We start from the raw sequence: 18296 nt of genomic DNA, 5'->3' as shown, positions 1-18296 counted from the left end.
AAACAAATGCGCCTGCGCTGTCAATATCCAATCAATTCGCTGCCTGGCTGCTTCCTCGCATGTTTGGCAGTCAAATGCCTTGACGGCTCGGCTCCACTGTCCCGTCGGCTCCGCTCATGCTCAACCGGAAATACAGTGATAGTTTGTCACATGCGCAAACGGAAATAGCAAATTTTTGTCCGGCCATAGCCATAGACTGGTTGTTTAATAAAAATACAGAGAAAGAAAAAGAAAAGAAAACCGCTTAGCGTGCTTGCCAGGAACGGGTACGGAGCGGTAAACAGCGTCACAATGATGTCAAACTAAACGTGCTGGGCGCCGCCTCCTTTCGACAATGTTGCTACAGCAACATGTCAGATGGGTCAATAATGTGGCTCAGTCTGGACAGTCAGCCCGAAAAATCGGATTTGAGGAGGAATCCGATTGGAGTCAGATATGGCTGCAGTCTGAACGCAGCCTTAGAGACATTAAGAACTTCACAATGCCTCACGTTCACCCATTCGCACATATTCACACACCAGATGTCAGTTGCTGCCATGCAGGGTGATGCCAGGATCCGCTTCAGTGCCTTGCTCAAGGACAATTCGACATGGTTGCCAGGGATGAGAATCGAACCCACAACCTTACCAGGAAGTAGCATGCAATCTAACAAAGGGATGGACAAAAGAGCACATAAGGCTCTATTTTCATAGGCAGGTTTGTATCAGTGCAAAACTCGCTGCACGTGTTTGCCAATCTGGCCGACCAGTCTCCGCCAAGCTGGGCAGGCTGGCTAAACAGAAGGAGTGTTGTGAAGATGTACCTGGCCCGGTCAGTGTGCGTCTAAGTGGCCTGCGCCGTGAACAGCTGGTCAAATGTGAAGAGATTGGAACTCCAAAGTCCCTGTCTTGGGCTGCCGACCTGTTCTTGCTTTGTCTGGTACCAACGTGTTTATTTGGGGTGACCTTGCCAGGGGCATAAAGCCCCAGACAACTTAGCTTCTCGGATCATGAGACACACCAACCCCTCCACCGTGATAAGGCGAGTGGGCGTAGGGAGGCCTACATACAGTAGCTATAATTGGCTTTGTAACATCAGACATACGACTTCATAATGAGTTTTGTTTTTGTGTCACTCAAAGTTTTCCATATTTTCACGATCACAGTCTCTTAAAAAGTGGCAAAGCCAGAGAAAAGTTTTGAAGCTGAACATAAAAATATATATTTAATATTGCGAAAACAGAGAGGATTTGCTTTTGAATACAGAGCTTAAGAGCAATTAGCAGAGTAGTTTCGGCTGTGGTGTCAAAAGTTTCTGACAACCGCATGTAGTGATGCCAGGTGATAAGGTTGCTATGTGTGCACTGTCCGTCCCCGTCTGTGTGGTAGATTGTGTTCCTCTTTGGTCCAGTTGGACTCTGCCGAGAGGATTATTGGCGCTCTGCAGCAGTAGGCTCAGGCTCCAGAGGACTAACAAGTCTGACACTGTCAGATCCAGGGAAGCGAGGCCAAGGGCTATTGCTTTGAAGTGGGCCATGAGATTCTCATCTGGAGGGGATCAGATGCAGAGAGTGAAAGGTGCAAAGCTCCAACTAAACAGGCAAACTGGGTTGGCTTCGGGAGCTGCGGCGATAGGCTGCTAAAGAATAACAAAGCATAGATGGAAAGTCAAATGTGATGAGGTGTAAATGCTTCATTCCAACAAAGTGGAATACAGAATCAGTGATTCTGCTATCGAAGCATGTTGAAATATGTTTTACAGCTAGTGAGAATTGGTTGTGTTGTTATGCGTAGTCTTTGTTAGCGTGCCCTCATTTTGTCAACCAAGCTATGTGTGTATCACATAATTAATGAGCTCATTGTTTCCATTTGTCTTTTCGATTGAAAAAAGTCGTACAAATGTCACTGCATTGAAAAGACAGGGTTTAACCGATTTTTTCAGAAAACCTCCATGCTGCGACTAGCGTTCACACCATGATTATCTTATAAAACTTTTTTGGGGGTGCTCGTTTAAATTGTGCTTAACTCATTCACTGCCTTTGATTTTTATATTAATCAACGGGAATCCAACTGTTTTACTGCCATGACATAGCTATTCGTCAAAAAAGTTTTTCAACAATAGGTGTGGACGAGTTATGAGTGACAGAAATGCCAACACGGAAGTTGGGCACGTCACATCACATCTGATAAACCGAAATATAATAAAAAAAACAAAAACGTTTTTCGCAGTAGGTACTGCATTAAAGCGGGGAACATCCAACTTAGAACAACAAAATAGTTGGCAAAATAATGTGTTTTTGGACTCCAAAGAGAAACGGAAATGAATTATGCTACGCTATGCCATGTGTCAGCCAGGAGGAGAGGCCTATAAGCTTCAAGGCTAATAAACTTAAAAATATATTACACGGTTCAGAAAATGAATGAATGAATGATAAATAAGCAGTATGAAGTGTTTGCTTTTACAAGTCCTGAGTTTTGACTTTTGAGGTGTGCATAATAAATGATCTTACGTTACATTGAAAGAGTGGTCGTCTCCCATCCGTGAGGTTGTGGGTTCGATCTTCACCCCTGGTGACCATGTGGAAGTGTCCTTGAGCAAGACACTGAACCCCGATTTGCTCCCAGTGGGCCTGGCAGGACCCTGCATGACAGCAGCCGACCACTGGTGTGTGAATGGGTGAATGTGAAGCTTCAATTGTAAAGCGCTTCAGGCACCGTACGGTGTAGTTGAAGCGCTATTTAAAAAGCAGTCCATTTACCATTTACATTACAGGAGATCATTGCTTCTAGTTTGCAGTTATACACCGTGTGAATTTAAGAAATACAAATTATTGATTATATACAGTAAAAAAGAAAAACAATTGTTCATTCGTTAGATTGTCATATTCTTATTGTAAACCTTTGCTTCAAAATGAATTCACATGGAAACATAATAATGATAATTTTCGCCACAAAAGCAGTTGCTTCTCAAATGAAGTCATTGATTGCATATACTGTTCATAGTATTCCTTACAAACATTTACAAAGATCCCTTTACCTGACATTAAATCCACTGCAAGCCATTAATACATCTTTTGTGATTTGTGGGAACAGCCCAGGTTATGGAATATGACACAACAGTGAAGGCAGATGTGTAACCTAATTTCTATCAGCATTACAATATCACATCACCCGATCAATCAGCAAGCGCGTATACAGATGTGCAGTGTAGCACACACACGCAATTGCAATAGTCTCACTTTCTTCCTGTCTGAAGTAACCTCAACCGCATGTTTTTGCATCCCACGAGAATGCCTTTTATCATGTGACACAATGCTATTGGCGGAGATGGGATAGGGGCTGTTCGGGCAGCTGTTTCCCATCAGCACTCGGTCAACTGTACGAGTCAGCCTGTCAGAAGCCTGCCTAGAGGATCACTGCAGCAGAATTTAGCCCCGAAAGATACAAGGGTCATAGTAGTTCTAATCACGAGGCCATCACAATTTGTTCTCCCATATCGACGGTGTTTCTGGGCAAACGAGCCCAGTGTCATGTACAAATCCACGGATGAATGTGTTTGTCTCCATCTGGGAGTGATTATGCCTTTTCCTCATTGTTTCCTGTCTTTTCGCTCGAACAAAACTCTAGTGCTGTTCTGCTGACTCTATGTTGGTATGTTGGCTCAAGTCCGTTGGCTTGTTCAGGTCTTTCAATTCCCCCCCCATGTAATTTAAGACCGGGCATGCTTTAAGAGCGGTCACTCAAACCCAGGTGCCTGCGTTACAATATATGTTCCTCACTTCATCACTATCAAGAATGACTTCAGTAATAGAGCGAGGAATTCAGCCTTTCACACTAGGATTCCTTTACGATCATGTCCATAATGAACGTTCGTCTAAAATCAGCAAATCTTCATCCAGTGTCGTATTTTTAGCTGACTATATTGGTACGATTTTTGACACACGTTGTACATTTTGCTTGAGAATGAGCTGCCAATGGCTACCACAAATCACAGTCATTGGTCGGACAACTTTGGACAGACACAAGTTTCCTTTGTCTTCGCTTCAACTTCTGGCTGCAAGCATTTATTTATTTTTGTATGCAGACTCTTTGCTGTTGAAATTTGATCATTTTGGCTTACCACTGCCAGCAAGATCACCAGTTGATACTGTTCAGGAGCAAATTCCGTGCCATGTTGGGTGACCATTTGTTTGATGTTTTTGGACCAATGGGAAGCTCTGACATACCCAGAAGGATTGTAGCACTTCATAAATGAAATACATTAATAGATCATAGATATCATAAACCAGTGGTTTTTAACCTGGGTTTGATGGAACCCCAGCTTCTGTGAGTCAGTCTCAGAGGTTCGGCGGAGGTCAAGACTCACACCCGACTCAAATGATTTGTGATGGTATGCCCTGCTTAGCCATCATTGGCTGCAGGTGTTCGTGCCGCATTGCTTAGCCTATATGTGCTGTAGGGAATTTGGTTTGTTCAGTCGTTGACTTGTGACTGTTGTGATTGTACGTCGTGTGATTTATTATTGTAATCCCTTTATACTAACTATGCTGAGAAAAAAAAAACGTACGAACATGTGCAATATGAATTCACATGTATAATGGAGCGTATGGTGTTTCACAGGGTTCAATTCTGCTGTTTTTATTGTATCTACGGTTTTCCATCTTAAGAAAACAGTGGTGATAGTTTTAAAGTGCTATAAATATAGAGTTGAGTTGTGTGGTGAGAGTCAGTGTCCTAACTGCCTGATTCGCTCTGCCAAGTTGAGTAATTCTTGTGAATGCACATCAGAAACCGGTGGGGTTCAGTATCTCCAACAAGATTAAGAACCATTGCTCTAAACTTAAGTCAGCTTGTAAGTTGCCAACCCGCTTTTAAAGAAACCAACACAATAAGCAAACCTGTCATTTATATGGACTTTTCTGCTTTTATTTGTTTTCAGTTTTACGTGATGACTTCAGACAGAACCCGGTAGACGTCATGGTTGCAGTGGGCGAGCCTGCAGTTCTGGAGTGCCAGCCACCCCGAGGACACCCTGAGCCCACCATCTCGTGGAGGAAAAATGGGTTGAACTTAGACGACAGAGAGGAACGAATTACAGTAAGATATGTCGCCTTTGTGCCATTGCACAATGCAATGCACAGTATTACGTTATGCTCCGTGCACCAGAAGCCCTGATGTGCAATTTGGCTACATCATGCATTTAATAAGTGTTGGCAAAGGGCTTTGTGTTGATGTGTTGCATGTTTGAAAGTTCAGTTAGTGCACAGTGACAGGTAGAGTCTCTCTCGGGGGTTGTGATGGACAGAGCAGCGAGCTGTGATTTGAGGAAAGGCAGGGATCAGAACCATGCAGAGGCTCCTGTGAGACAAATACAAAGGCTTCTTTTGCTTTGTACTCGTTGCACGCCTGTCTTTGTCCTCCCAACTAAATATGACTTTGAAATATGACTTTGCCACAAGAGTTCACTTCAAAGACGTAATTTACTTTTCAAGGAAAATAGGAGCCGATCAATAGTGAGAATAGTGTTGTAAGTGCATGTATACAAAAAAATATTTACAGGGTTAGCTTACACAAGGGCTGGACAATTATGGGAACAATAAAATAAAAATAAATAAATAAATAAACGAGCCCTACCTTACACAACACTGTGATTTTATTGGTTAAAGTTGGGTTTCAATTGTGCAATTCAAGCTATTATTTGAACATTCACCATTAAGTTATCACAGAGTGTGTAGAGACAGACCTTATTTATGCAGAAAATAACTGAAAGTTGAGGTTTTGGGGTTGCACATGAAGGTCCAACAAACCACTTTTCTTGCCACTGAAATTGCAGCTAAAATAGGAAGTGGTCAATCCAGGAGAAAAAAAAAGCTGACTCTTTAATCAGCTGCTAAAGTGCAGTGGTACAAACACACCACAAAAGTTGGTGGAAGATGGTTTTAGCAGCCCTTAAGGGATAGTTCACTGATGTCATTGCACTGTTGCTAATTTTAAAATGGCTTCATACATCTGAACATTGTAGACTCAGCAATCCTATTTCCCACAAATATCTGCATAATAATCTTTTTATCCACAGTATCTTATTCCAATAGCGCAAACATCTTTGACTAATCCACTGAATACTAAAAGGATTGGCCGAATCCGATCTACAATTCTCATAATTCACCCTTTGAAATTACTAGAGGTGCGCATAACGTCCACAAACAGCCACAGTTTATTACATTTGAAATACTAGAAGCCCGTCACTGGCTGATCATTTTGTGGGTGAGGGGCTCTTTCTGGTATATGCTGAAAATATCCCTGCAGCATCAATTTAATGAGAGATTATATCTACAGTATATGCAGTCGAGTGGCCATCAGGTGCTATTCAGCATGACACTGAATGCCCCGGCTTTCTTGGCTGCCACAGCACAGCGTGCAGCCTTGACCTTTGACTTCTTGACCTCTGCTATTAACAGAAAAGATTGTCCTTTGAATGAAATAACGATTTTTTTTTTTTTTCTTAAGCCAAGTGCTTTTTCTCAAGAAGGTTGTTGATGGCCTTGTGTGTTTGCTTCCTCGTATTTGCTTGCTGCTGTTGTGGTATTATCTGTAACAGTGGGCAGTGGCAGACAATCGGTGCAAAGTCTCACATTCAAACGAGGATAAAGACAGCCTTTTGTGCCCCGTGGGGTTGCAGGAGGGATATTATATGAAATGCAAATGTGAAGTTTTTAAAGTTTGTTAAAGGCAAAGTAAGTTGACAGAACATCAGAGGGGGTTCTCTACAAAGAGGCGGTGGGTCTTTTGTTCACAGTTATGAATTATGTAATTCTATAACGGTTGACCTTTGGTAAAGACTGAAGGCAGTGCGCATTCCTGTGATGCATACAGATGTACACAGGTATACTATTACACTGGGAATTTACTCATAGTGTATGGTTACATCACATGCATAAACTTTGCTTGCAATTTTGGAAGAAGCAGCTATATTCATTTAAACACAAATACAAGGGCTCTGCAGTTATGGCCGGATCATACACACTTGGTGACAAATGATGCACATAGGGGTGTTGCTAGGGGCTTGTGCAAATACAGCTGTGTAAATATTCGGTGTGCTTTCAGATCCGTGGTGGCAAGCTGATGATCACCAACAGCAGGAAGAGCGATGCAGGAAAATACATTTGCGTTGGAACCAACATGGTCGGGGAGCGTGAGAGTGAAATCGCTGAACTCACTGTGCTTGGTAAAATTAGCACCTTTGCAATAGTTTTTTTTTTTTCTGGGTGTTGGAGTGCATCAAAAATGTGCATAGCAATGCCAATGCATGTAAAACAAAAACCCTGCAACAATCTCAGCATCAGAGATCCCCATCTTGCTGGAAAAGTTTAGCCTTCAGCCTTCATTCTCAATCCCCCTCAACTCCTTTTTCTAACATTTCCCATCGGAATTGAGCTTTTATCTGTATTGCAGTAAGATGACCTTGGTTGGGGTGTGGAATCCACCGTATAAAAGCCGTATAAAGCTATTCAAGGCTGTGAGAATAATCTTGCAGAATACACTCCAAAGGTCAAAATACTGTAGGATGTAGCACACCACTAATGACCTTTGAGGCAGACACGAGGTAATTGTCAGAATCATTATATATATATATATGTGTGTGTATATATATATATATATATATATGGCCTAATATAATTTTTTTACACTGTCTATAAACAGAACCTTGAGTATATTTGTATATTTTATTAAACTTAGCGTGAAGATTTGATCAAATTTAGCAAACATAAAACTGATTTTGCAATCAGGCTTTTTACTGTGCAACATTACGGAAGCGTGGCTCTTACAATGAAACAGTTTTGACTGCTGTTTGAATGTACTGTTGTTACGAACGTCTCGATGAAGTCACTCGAACGTCTTGGTAAAGTCATTCGAATGTATTGATTAAGTTGTTTGAACGTCTTGGTAAAGTCCTTTGAACATGATATATGGGAAAAGACCCCACGTCACTTTGGATTTTTTATTCATTTTGTAGCATTTCAAACAACTTTATCAACGACTTTACCAAAGACTTTATCAAAACGTTCATTCCAATGACTTTACCAGCGCATTTCAAAGACTTTACCAAAACGTTATAACGACTTTACCAAGACTTTACCACGATTTACCAAAACATTCGAACAACTTTAATGATTTTACCATCACTTGACGAAGACGTTTGAACGACTTTATCAATACGTTCCAACAACTTGATCAAGACGTTCGAACGACTGACTTCATCAGTACATTAAAACGATGAATACCTTCGAACAACTCTACCAATGCGTTCTAACAACTATAAGCCATTTGAACGTTTGAATGATTTTATGAATACGTTCGAACGACTTTAATGACCCTATCAATACATTCAAACAACTTCATCAATACGTTTGAACAACCTTACCGAGACATTTGAACGACTACCAGTATGAACGAGTTTACCAAGATGTTTAAACGACCAATACTTTGGAATGACTTTGCATTACGTTCGAACGACAAAGCCCAATCAAAACCACATTGGAAATTCCACTCTTCTGTAACCAACCAATAGACCACCTTGGTTATTTTCGCCCCCAATTAATTGTGCTGATCTTAAATGTAGAGCGCCCAACCTTCCTCAAGCGGCCCAGCAGTGCAGTGGTGTTGGCAGACGGTAGTGTGGAGTTCCACTGTGCAGTTCAAGGTGATCCTGTTCCTACTGTCCGCTGGAGGAAAGATGATTCTGAGCTACCTAAGGGCAGGTAAATTGCATGTTCCTTTTTAAAAAAAAAATTTTTTAAACATGGCAGCACAATGGTTCAACCTCTTCTTTCCATCAAGTGATATACCTCCTCCTCCTCCTCCTCCTCCTCCTCCTCCTCCTCCTCCTCCTCCTCCTCCTCCTCCTCCTCCTCTCCATTCTTTCAGATATGAAATCCAAGAAGACCACACTTTGATTGTTCGCCAAGTGACCCCTTCAGATGAGGGTTCCTATACATGCGTGGTGGAGAACATGGTTGGGAAATCTGAAACATCTGCCATGCTTACTGTTCACGGTCAGTCCAACTTTATTGTTGTTGTTAAATGTAATATTTAATGCCCTTGATACGCCATTCTCTTGTTGCAGCTCATAAACGTTTTTATTTAAAATCCTCGACAATTTATGACAACTATTTAGACCTTCTAAGGTTACAAACATGCATGAGCCAACCGCTTTCTACTGTAATACATTTTGATTGCGATGTTTTTGTAACAACTGCACAACAGCCTCAAACTTAAGCTAGCATTGTTGTTCCATGTTTCATTTTATTTCATTTCAAGTACCATTGTGCTTTTAACATAGTAACAGTACTTGCATGACTTGCATTAGAACTGCACATGACCTTTTGCACCTCCATTACTCATCACATTGCTATTTTCTGTGTTTTTTCCCCCCCCATATAGTCAACACTGGTAAGTTTGTCATCCATCCCTCACCCGCCATCAGCCAGCAGCAGTATGTCATACTTATATACTTACTGTATGTTGTGGTTTAGCTCTGTTCAAAAGAAGGTACATTTTGACCGTGTATGTTTGAGCGGAAGAATCCGCATATTTTAGGTTGTTTTTGGTAATCCTGACCTCCTCCTCCGCAGTGCCACCAGCATTTGCCTTACGTCCCAGGAACCAGGTGGCAGCAATAGGCAGAACTGTCACCTTCCAGTGTGAGGCCACTGGTAACCCGCAGCCCGCTATCTTCTGGCAAAGGGAGGGCAGTGAGGTGAGAATGGCCTTCAGTCTTTCTACCCCCCCAAAAAATACAAAAAAAAAAAAAATAATCTGTGTAAATAAAACGTGTATGTTATAACTCTCCCTGCAGAGTCTTTTGTTCTCCGCGCCGCAGCCCTTCAGCCGTGTGTCTGTCTCCCAGATGGGCAGTTTGACGATCACCGATGTTCAACAATCTGACGCTGGCCTGTACAGCTGTCAGGCTCTCAACATCGCCGGTAGCGTTATTACCAAAGCACTGCTGGAGGTTACGGACAGTGAGTGACAAAAGCCATCGCTCCTCTGGTTTTGCTGTATTTAGTATTTGTTGAATGCATTCGTGTAAGGGCTAAAAGTGGTCTTAACTGCAGTATAGTCTGCCCGCCTGTCCTTATGGGTGGGATAATTAGCTGTTGACTGTATAATGATAAACAATGATTTATAGTACATCACTACCCCTGAAGTAGCGTCAAATAACAGCAATTGAGGTGAAATTAAATAGGATCTTTGAAATTACAGTTTTGAAATAAGCTTCAAGCTTATTAGCATTTTAACTGTTACAATGCCACATAGGACAATTAGGTTCCTCTGCAAGATGTATTGATATTTCCAAAATTTACCTGCACACAAAATCTACAACACTACTAGTAGTAGTAATACTGCTATTAATATTACTACCACTACTGTATATATTACTACTGCTGCTAATTCTGCTACAAAAGAAAAATAAATCAAACTTCATTGGATGAGGTAAAAATTTAAATACTGTGCTTGCCCCAGTGATTACACACCACCGGCAATATCTACAGGCTCCAAATTAAATGACTTATGTGCTCACATGTGCTTGTCAACGTTTGTATATATTTAAAATTAATGAGAGAAACTGCCTCAGGGTTTCCTCGATATTTAGGCCTACCGCTTAGTTTGGAGGTAAAATTTAGTTTTCACTCGTCATGGCACTGATGCAGAGACTTTAAAATGAAAATGTGGCATCTACACTAAGAAAGCTGGTAGAGGTAATGGGAATCAAAAAAGCATGGGGTGTTTTTTTTCTTCTTCCAATTTTGCTGTGATCTATTAGCACTCTACTCTCTCTCCATCCCGCTACATCTTTTTCATCCCCATTTGGAGGGCTACATTTGTATGGAAATAACCAGTCCGGTAATACCTCTGGCAGTTTTAAAGGCATGTTTCCATCAACTTTTTTTTTGGTTGGTCTTATTTATTTAGAACCCCTGTCCCATTTCACCGGGCTTTAAAATGTAAGATGGAGAGTGAAGAGGGCTGTGTTATCATAGTGAGACTGTGCTGGAAGCCTCCATCACTGCCTACTTTGGAATGAATGATTAGTTGCTCTGCTGGAGGGGATAAGTTGATTTATTTTTCCTCCACTGGCTGCACATCCCTCTATTGTTCTCTCGCTGTAGCAACTTTCCTCTAAATATCTTTCATTGCTTATCTGTTTATTTTTATTTTTGAGGCAGTGTTTTCATTTTATTTATTTTTTTCAAATTCATATTATAGCATTTTCTGACTGTTATCCACATAATTACATCTTTATAAGAACTAATTCCATTCATGTCCTTGCTTCTGTTTCTTATAGCAGGCTCGGAACTGCCTCCCCCTGTAATTAGACAAGGCCCGGTCAATCAGACTGTTCCTGTGGACAGCACTGTGGTGTTGAGTTGCCATACAACCGGCATGCCATCTCCTTCGGTCCACTGGAAGAAGGATGGTGTTGTGCTGTCACCAGTCGACACACGGTTGTCCATAGCAGAGAGCGGGTCACTCGAGATTCGCTACACAAAGGTAGGGTACAATGGGGGTGTATCATTTGATAATGATCACTTTGCTGAGGCAACTAATAGCCGCTATTTTCTATGTATTTTCTCAGCTTGGTGATACGGGCTTCTATACTTGCGTGGCTTCTAGTCCTAATGGAGAGGCCTCTTGGACAGCATTTTTACAAGTAGAAGGTTTGTAAACGGTCTATTTGGTTGGAGAACTAATGTCACAATGCGCTGAAATATTCCAGATGCAAGGAAATGCAGTTTTGTCAGTTATAAGGCATGACTCCTTCTTGTGGTTGCCTCTAAATCTGTCTTATCCCACTGAACTGTAAACATTGCCGAACGTTGTGAATGTTAAATTTGCGAAATATGAGGTTGTCGTCGCTGTCATTTTGCGACATATCTGCAACGTGATTGCGATGTAAAAGCGACATTTGATACAATGCCGAATATTTGAGTCAAATTGACCCACACAACACATTAAAATAGTTTCCTTTTTATTAGAAGATGCAATTATTGGACATTTTTGTCCAGTTACGTCATCGCTGTGACGTGTATGCGTGCACGCAACACGGCCCGGTTGCGGTCATTTTTACGTGTCAAGGCTTGCCTTTGAGATGCGGTATTAAAACAAAAATAAAATTACACGATGATGTTGCACATTTGGTAGATGCAGACTTTGTTGGTAAGTCAACTTCTAGATCTGTTTGCCTGTTTTTGGATGATCATGATTTATATTAGACCAGAAGACCAAGATAGTTTTCTGTTTATTTGTGCATGTCAGAATTTGGGGTCGTTGTCCAGACCAGTCGACCTTCAGCTCCTGACCTGATGCCTGGTGCTCCAACTAAACCCGAGATCACCGATGTCAGCCCCACTTCTGTTACCCTCTCGTGGAAACCCAGCCCCAATGGTGGTGCAACGCCTACGTCTTACCTCATAGAGGCATTCAGGTGAGATAGATAGATTCTGTGTCTTACGTGATTATATATACAATATTTTACATAATGTCCTTCTTATGTCTTCTGTAGTCACACTTTAGGCAGCAGATGGGTGACCTTAGCCGAGCATGTGAAGATGCAAACATTTGTCCTGAAGAACCTGAAGCCCGGCACCGTCTACCTTTTCATGATCAGAGCTGTCAACGCTTTCGGCCTCAGTGACCCCAGTACCATCTCAGATTCAGTCCGAACACTCGGTGAGTGGGAACTCTGGATGTGTTTTTGTGTTTGTCTTTTACATATTTGTTTATGTAATTATTTATTTGTTTCTTACCTCTTTTAATGAATTGTTTATCTTAATTGCATTTTTTTTTGTTTTTTATATTTGAAAAAAACATCTGAACTGATTTTCAAAAAAAAATTCAGGGAGCGGATTTTTTTCTTTAATGCCTCTAGAAATTAATTTTCTTAATTCATAAATAGAAAATGGATATTGCTCAAAATGTACAATTTGGTCCTGACAAAAATTTAGCTGGTTTGACCATGGTAGAAGTTTGCGAGTTCTATGCTCAGAATCTACAATTTTAGTTCCCATTTGAACATAACCTCAGTGTTTTTGTCTCTTTTTTTTTTTTACCAAAAGATAGCACTTATACAGCTGAGGGAACAGATCCTCGTCACATCCAGAGGGAGTTGGGGGATGTGGTGATCCATCTAAACACACCCACCGTTGTGTCATCCTCTGCGGTTCGAGTAAATTGGATGGTAAGCGAACTGACGTAACTTCGACACATCTTCAATGAATTAAGTGTGATGTGAAGACGTGGTTACGTCTAACAGGGATTCTTTGATTGTTCTTTTGCCTGGAGTTAGTGGGAGAGTTGAGTGAGTGTTGCAGCACTTCAGTTACCATGGTTACGTTTTGCTCACGTTGTCATTTGTGAGCAGCATTTAGTGTTAATTGGCTTCTCCAAAATGAAAAGTCAAAATGTGTGTGTGTGTGTGTGTGGGGGGGGGGGGGGTTCCTCATTGGGGAGAATAAGAACTGATGGTAATATTGCCAAGAAGAAGATCAAGAAAATAGTAAACAAAATCAATGAAAGACATCTTACAGTTCAGTGAAGCGTGAACGAAGTATTGAAGAAAAAATTACTGTGAAAGCAAAAAGAAAAGAAAAAAAACTTACTTTTTGTAAATAAGCAACCACCACTCATGTTGTCTAAAAATGTTTCAGTCCGCCTTCTATCACCATTCACCAAACTTTTTTTTTTTTTTATTGGTTATAGGATGGGAGAGTACCAATACCAGGTGCCGGTAATTACACCAATAAAAAATTGCTATTAATCTCATGCAATTTTAAGGAAAAATTCTATATTGGGATGTATAGGTATTTTCTTTAAAATAATCTGTCATTGTTTTTTTTGTTTTTTTATTTGATGTATTAAATGTACTAGTGGTATCAGTGCTTGGTGTCAGTAACTAAAGAGTGGTCTGAAAAAAAAAGTGTTATCAAATATTGCTAGTTTATAGTATAAGACAACATTTAAAATAGATTTAAAAAAAATACTTGTATGGTCAGTAGGTGAATGTAATTGAATTACTTCACTAAAGGGCATTCTAAAGGGCTTTCGGTATTTTTCATCCAGAAGAAATTGGTAGGGAGACTCCAATTTTTCAAGGGCTACCTCAACAAATAATCAAAGTCTTCACTGTTTTCATAGTATTGATATAGTGGGGTAGACTGTTTTATATTTTTTCCATATCCTCTCAGAAAAAATGCTGAGAGGTGAGTTCAACACAAACACGCAATATTGGCAGATACGGGGAATTAAATCGACCGGGGAATTTATCAGTTTGTGTTTGTGTGTATTATGTGAATCGTGATCGGGCTTTGCAGTGGTATTGTACCTTCACAGTCTAGTGAGATCAAATGTAAGAGGTTCATTCATAATTATATTTTTCTATAGATAATTTTCATCAATTTGGACTCAAATGCTTATTATTTAGAGTCTGTTTGCTGTGGTGTAGACCTGACATTGATTGTTTTTTGTTTTGTTTTTTGTTTTTTGTTTTTTTTTCCCCACGCAGGTCGAGCAGCACTCGCTCTACATCCAAGGCTACAAGCTGTTGTACCGGCCCTCGGCAGAGCACGGTCAGCCTGAGGGGCAGTGGAGTGCCCTGGATGTACGTGCCCCACATAAGGACGGCGTGGTGATCGGTCAGCTCAAGAAAGGCGCCATCTATGAGTTCAAAGTGCGGCCCTTTTTTGACGAATTCCAGGGAGCTGACAGCGAGGTGAAGGTGATCAGAACGTTGGAAGAAGGTGAATCGATGAGTTTAGTTTTTTTTTCTTTTCTTCAGTTGTGAAGCTCCCTATCCATTGCTGGAAGTGTAATAATGAAAAATGTAATGTTTTTTCCAGGCATGACACGCATAAGTTTGATGATGATTTTTATGAGCAAACGGCACATCGCCATGGCAACAGCGTGATGAAATATAGAGCTTTTCACCTTAAACGTCTTTTATATTGGAAAAAGTTTGAAGTCGATCAGGCCAAAATGGCACACAATTCCAAAATCAATTCAAAATGGCTGACTTCCTGTTAGGGTTAGCATATGGCTACAATTTTTTTTTATAGGACTGGGGCTGTTACATATGACTCCCAATTTTTAGAGATGTAAGTGAAACATACAACCAGGAATGCGATACTGAGCCATTTAATGAAACTCACACAAGGAATCTAAAATATTGATTTTTATGCCAGGTCTAATTTGTGTGCAAAGTTGCATGAGTTTTCACCTCCTGTTGTTTTTCTTTGCAAAGAGTGCGTCGCCACGGCAACAGCGTGCGTGTGACAAAATAAAAAAGCTTATTCATCGTGTTATTTCAACCTCTCATTACATTTGCCAGGTGATTCTTTACATATACTGCGCATCTGTTCCTTCCTTCCAGCACCAGGACGAGCACCCCAGGACGTTAAAGTTACAAAGAGTGATACCAATGGCACCGCAATCCTCATATCATGGAAAGCACCTCCAGTCCCGGAGGAAGCAGGAGTCATTCAGGAATACAAGGTATGAAAAGGATACTCACGCCCTTCACTCCCCTCAAGTCACGCTTACAACCATGTGTATTATATTTGAAATCTAAACTATGTCTTTGAGGTACCACCGATGCCACTCAATGGCGTCGGATGTGTCCCCAAAGGCAATCACTGTCATCTTCGCTTCCTCACCTTCTCCGTTCGACAGATCTGGTGCCTTGGTAACGAGAGTCGCTACCACGTGAACCAGTCAGTCGACGGCTACACCTTCTCGGTGCTCGTTCCTGGCCTGGCTCCGGGGATTCGCTACAGCGTAGAGGTCGCGGCGAGCAATGGCGCCGGACCCGGGGTCAAGAGCAAGGTCACGTTCTTTCAGTTTGGTAAGTCCGGCACTTGCAATTAACACTGAAGCATTATATTATCAAATTTCATTTTCTCAAATGTGTAATGTGTGTTTCCTAGACTCTGCTGGTCAGATGATGGATCTCAGTGAGGGGAAGGACACATTGTCGCACATTTCAGACGTGGTGACGCAACCAGCATTTATTGCGGGCATTGGCGCCACCTGCTGGTTTGTCCTCATGATTTTCAGTGTGTGGCTGTACCGGCATCGGAAGAAGAGAAGCGGCCTCAGCAGCACATACACCGGCATCCGAAAGGGTCTGTGATCTTTATAAAATATATGTTTTATCAATATTTTGCTTTTTTTTTTTTACTGCATTAATATATTGGCCAAGTAGTTACACATTTGGAATGACTTATGTTTTGTTTAAATATAAGCACTTTTACTTTTACTCTACTTTTATTAATGACATTAAAAAATATATATTGCATTTTTAGTATGTAAAAATGGCGGGGATAATGTTTTCTAATCTGTCTTTTGGCACTATGACTTCAGACACAATTAAGACCTGATATGTGCACGCAACAGCCGTTTGAAGTCTGACCTTTAGAGATGCTCTAACATCATTTTCTCGCTGCTGTGTTTGGACACTCAAGCCTGTCAACCTGCCATTACCTTTGCCACAATGCCCCTGTTAAATTTTCCCTTATCCCTCAAGTCTCTGATTAACCTTTTCACATGCCTAAGATAGATACTGATGATTGATGATAGCATGCTTTTTAAGTCCTTTGACTTTGAAGATGATCATCAATATGGTGGGCACACAGCACCAAATGGATGAAGGAGCTCTCGTTGCTTGCCATATTATTGATTGCATTAATTTATACCGTTTTGTATGTCCTTGCAGTGCCATCTTTCACCTTTACACCAACAGGTAAGAACAATGTAGTTATACTTCACTTGTGTGAATCAACTATCTGTACTATGCTAGTAATGCATGGCCAAAAGTATTGAGACACCTGGCTATCACGACTTAAATTTCAAGAAGTGAGAATCTGAATTGAGTCTGTCCCCTTATTTGCATGTTTCGCAGTTCCCAGTGTGCTGGAAATACTGTTGGAGTGAGTCTGTTGTCACTATAAGCTGCTCTTTTCGATCCAAATATTTTGAAAATTTTTGAGCAAATTACGTGAAAATACGCAAAACAAACATGTGTCTTATGTTCGTTTCCATCTGTTATGATTTTGCTTATATTAAGAGGAGACTGCGCCATGAGACGATGTCGTATGAGCGTGTCTCTTCTGTCTGTCAACGAAAGATTTTTTTAATGAATTTTAGCTCTTTTTTTTTGAATTTCTAGCATTTCCATCCAGGTTTGTTTTTTCACAATTCTTGAAAATTCGAATAAAAACAGGTTGGATGTAAAGCCACCTTATGATTGGCTGTTTGCGTAATAGAATAAATGATCCTCATCTTTTAAGTTAATTGCCTCCAATTAACTGTTTTGTTTCTCCTTCTCAAAAATAAAATGGTTGTGTTAATTGCAAAAAAAATTTTTTTTGTACCTAAATATATATATATATATATATATATATATATATATATATATATATAGAGAGAGAGAGAGAGAGAGATAGAGAGAGAGAGAGAGGTCATTTTAGAGCTGTAATTTTGATAACGTGATATTGTTGCTTGTACCGCCAGAATCTAAAATCGTCCCATGCTTATAGGCCTGACCCCCCCCCCCCAAAAAATATATATATTTACCTAAACTTCCCTTTATGAATATTATTGTATATTGGAACAAACAAGAGATTTCCTCAAGCTGTCCTCGCAACATTGCTAGGTGTGTCTTCATACTTCTATTGTTTATTTATCTTAAAGTACAATACAACAATAATGCAATTCAATGGCCATTTGATCATTATTAATTGTTACCTTTGCAAGGATAACGTTTTTGGATTACCAAGTTAGTTTCATTAATAGGAGAACATCTTGTCTACTTTCATTAAGTCTTCCAAAATAGATACGTGGCGGTGACACAAATGTTCCTCAGAATTAATTGTGACATTAAATAAAGACATTTATAGGATTTTGTTTGCCTCCACGGCTGTCAAAGCAACCAAGTCAGAGTTTGTGCCCTCACAGAAGTTGGCGTGAACTTTCGACTTCCCACGTCTATCACATTTCTTCTTTGCCCCCGGCACTTCCTGTTTGTGACAGCTCATCAACAATGAATGTTTTCCACCTTATTTTTCAGTTGCATATCAAAGAGGCGAATCTGTGTGCAGCGCTGGCAGGCAAGTGGCGTTCTGATTCTTTTTGCAACTGATTTGCAGTGCATGGTAGAAACACTAGGAGGCGTTGTCTACCTTTTGTAAAAGTTGTTGAGCCCTGCGTGTTCATAAAAAGCCAAGGGAGCGGTAGATTTTGAGTGATGGCCCGTCTTTGTTGCAG

At 40.6% G+C, this 18296-nt stretch overlaps 1 protein-coding gene across 6 annotated transcripts in view; it reads left to right on the top strand.

The window, feature by feature from the left end:
* Nucleotides 1-18296, top strand: part of LOC147160902 (roundabout homolog 1-like) — a 113342-nt gene that overhangs the window by 87317 nt on the left and 7729 nt on the right. For 5 of the 6 annotated variants that reach the window (XM_086098501.1, XM_086098503.1, XM_086098502.1 and 2 more), the window contains 17 exons: nt 4918-5075; nt 7083-7203; nt 8599-8737; nt 8904-9031; nt 9611-9735; nt 9835-10000; nt 11326-11531; nt 11617-11698; nt 12297-12465; nt 12544-12710; nt 13097-13218; nt 14542-14776; nt 15406-15527; nt 15705-15876; nt 15959-16156; nt 16747-16773; nt 18100-18139. In XM_086098501.1, the coding sequence (XP_085954627.1) occupies nt 4918-5075; nt 7083-7203; nt 8599-8737; nt 8904-9031; nt 9611-9735; nt 9835-10000; nt 11326-11531; nt 11617-11698; nt 12297-12465; nt 12544-12710; nt 13097-13218; nt 14542-14776; nt 15406-15527; nt 15705-15876; nt 15959-16156; nt 16747-16773; nt 18100-18139 (2377 nt within the window). The remainder of the gene's footprint in view (nt 1-4917; nt 5076-7082; nt 7204-8598; nt 8738-8903; nt 9032-9610; nt 9736-9834; nt 10001-11325; nt 11532-11616; nt 11699-12296; nt 12466-12543; nt 12711-13096; nt 13219-14541; nt 14777-15405; nt 15528-15704; nt 15877-15958; nt 16157-16746; nt 16774-18099; nt 18140-18296) is intronic. The other variant, XM_086098505.1, reaches the window with a different exon arrangement.

This window comes from Leptonotus elevatus, chromosome 16, assembly GCF_054856555.1.
Source record: "Leptonotus elevatus isolate MCC_2025b chromosome 16, RoL_Lele_1.0, whole genome shotgun sequence".
In the NCBI taxonomy this organism is placed as follows: domain Eukaryota; kingdom Metazoa; phylum Chordata; class Actinopteri; order Syngnathiformes; family Syngnathidae; genus Leptonotus; species Leptonotus elevatus.
The sequence above is the reverse complement of the archived record's forward strand: the minus strand, read 5'-3'. Positions and strand labels throughout refer to the sequence as shown.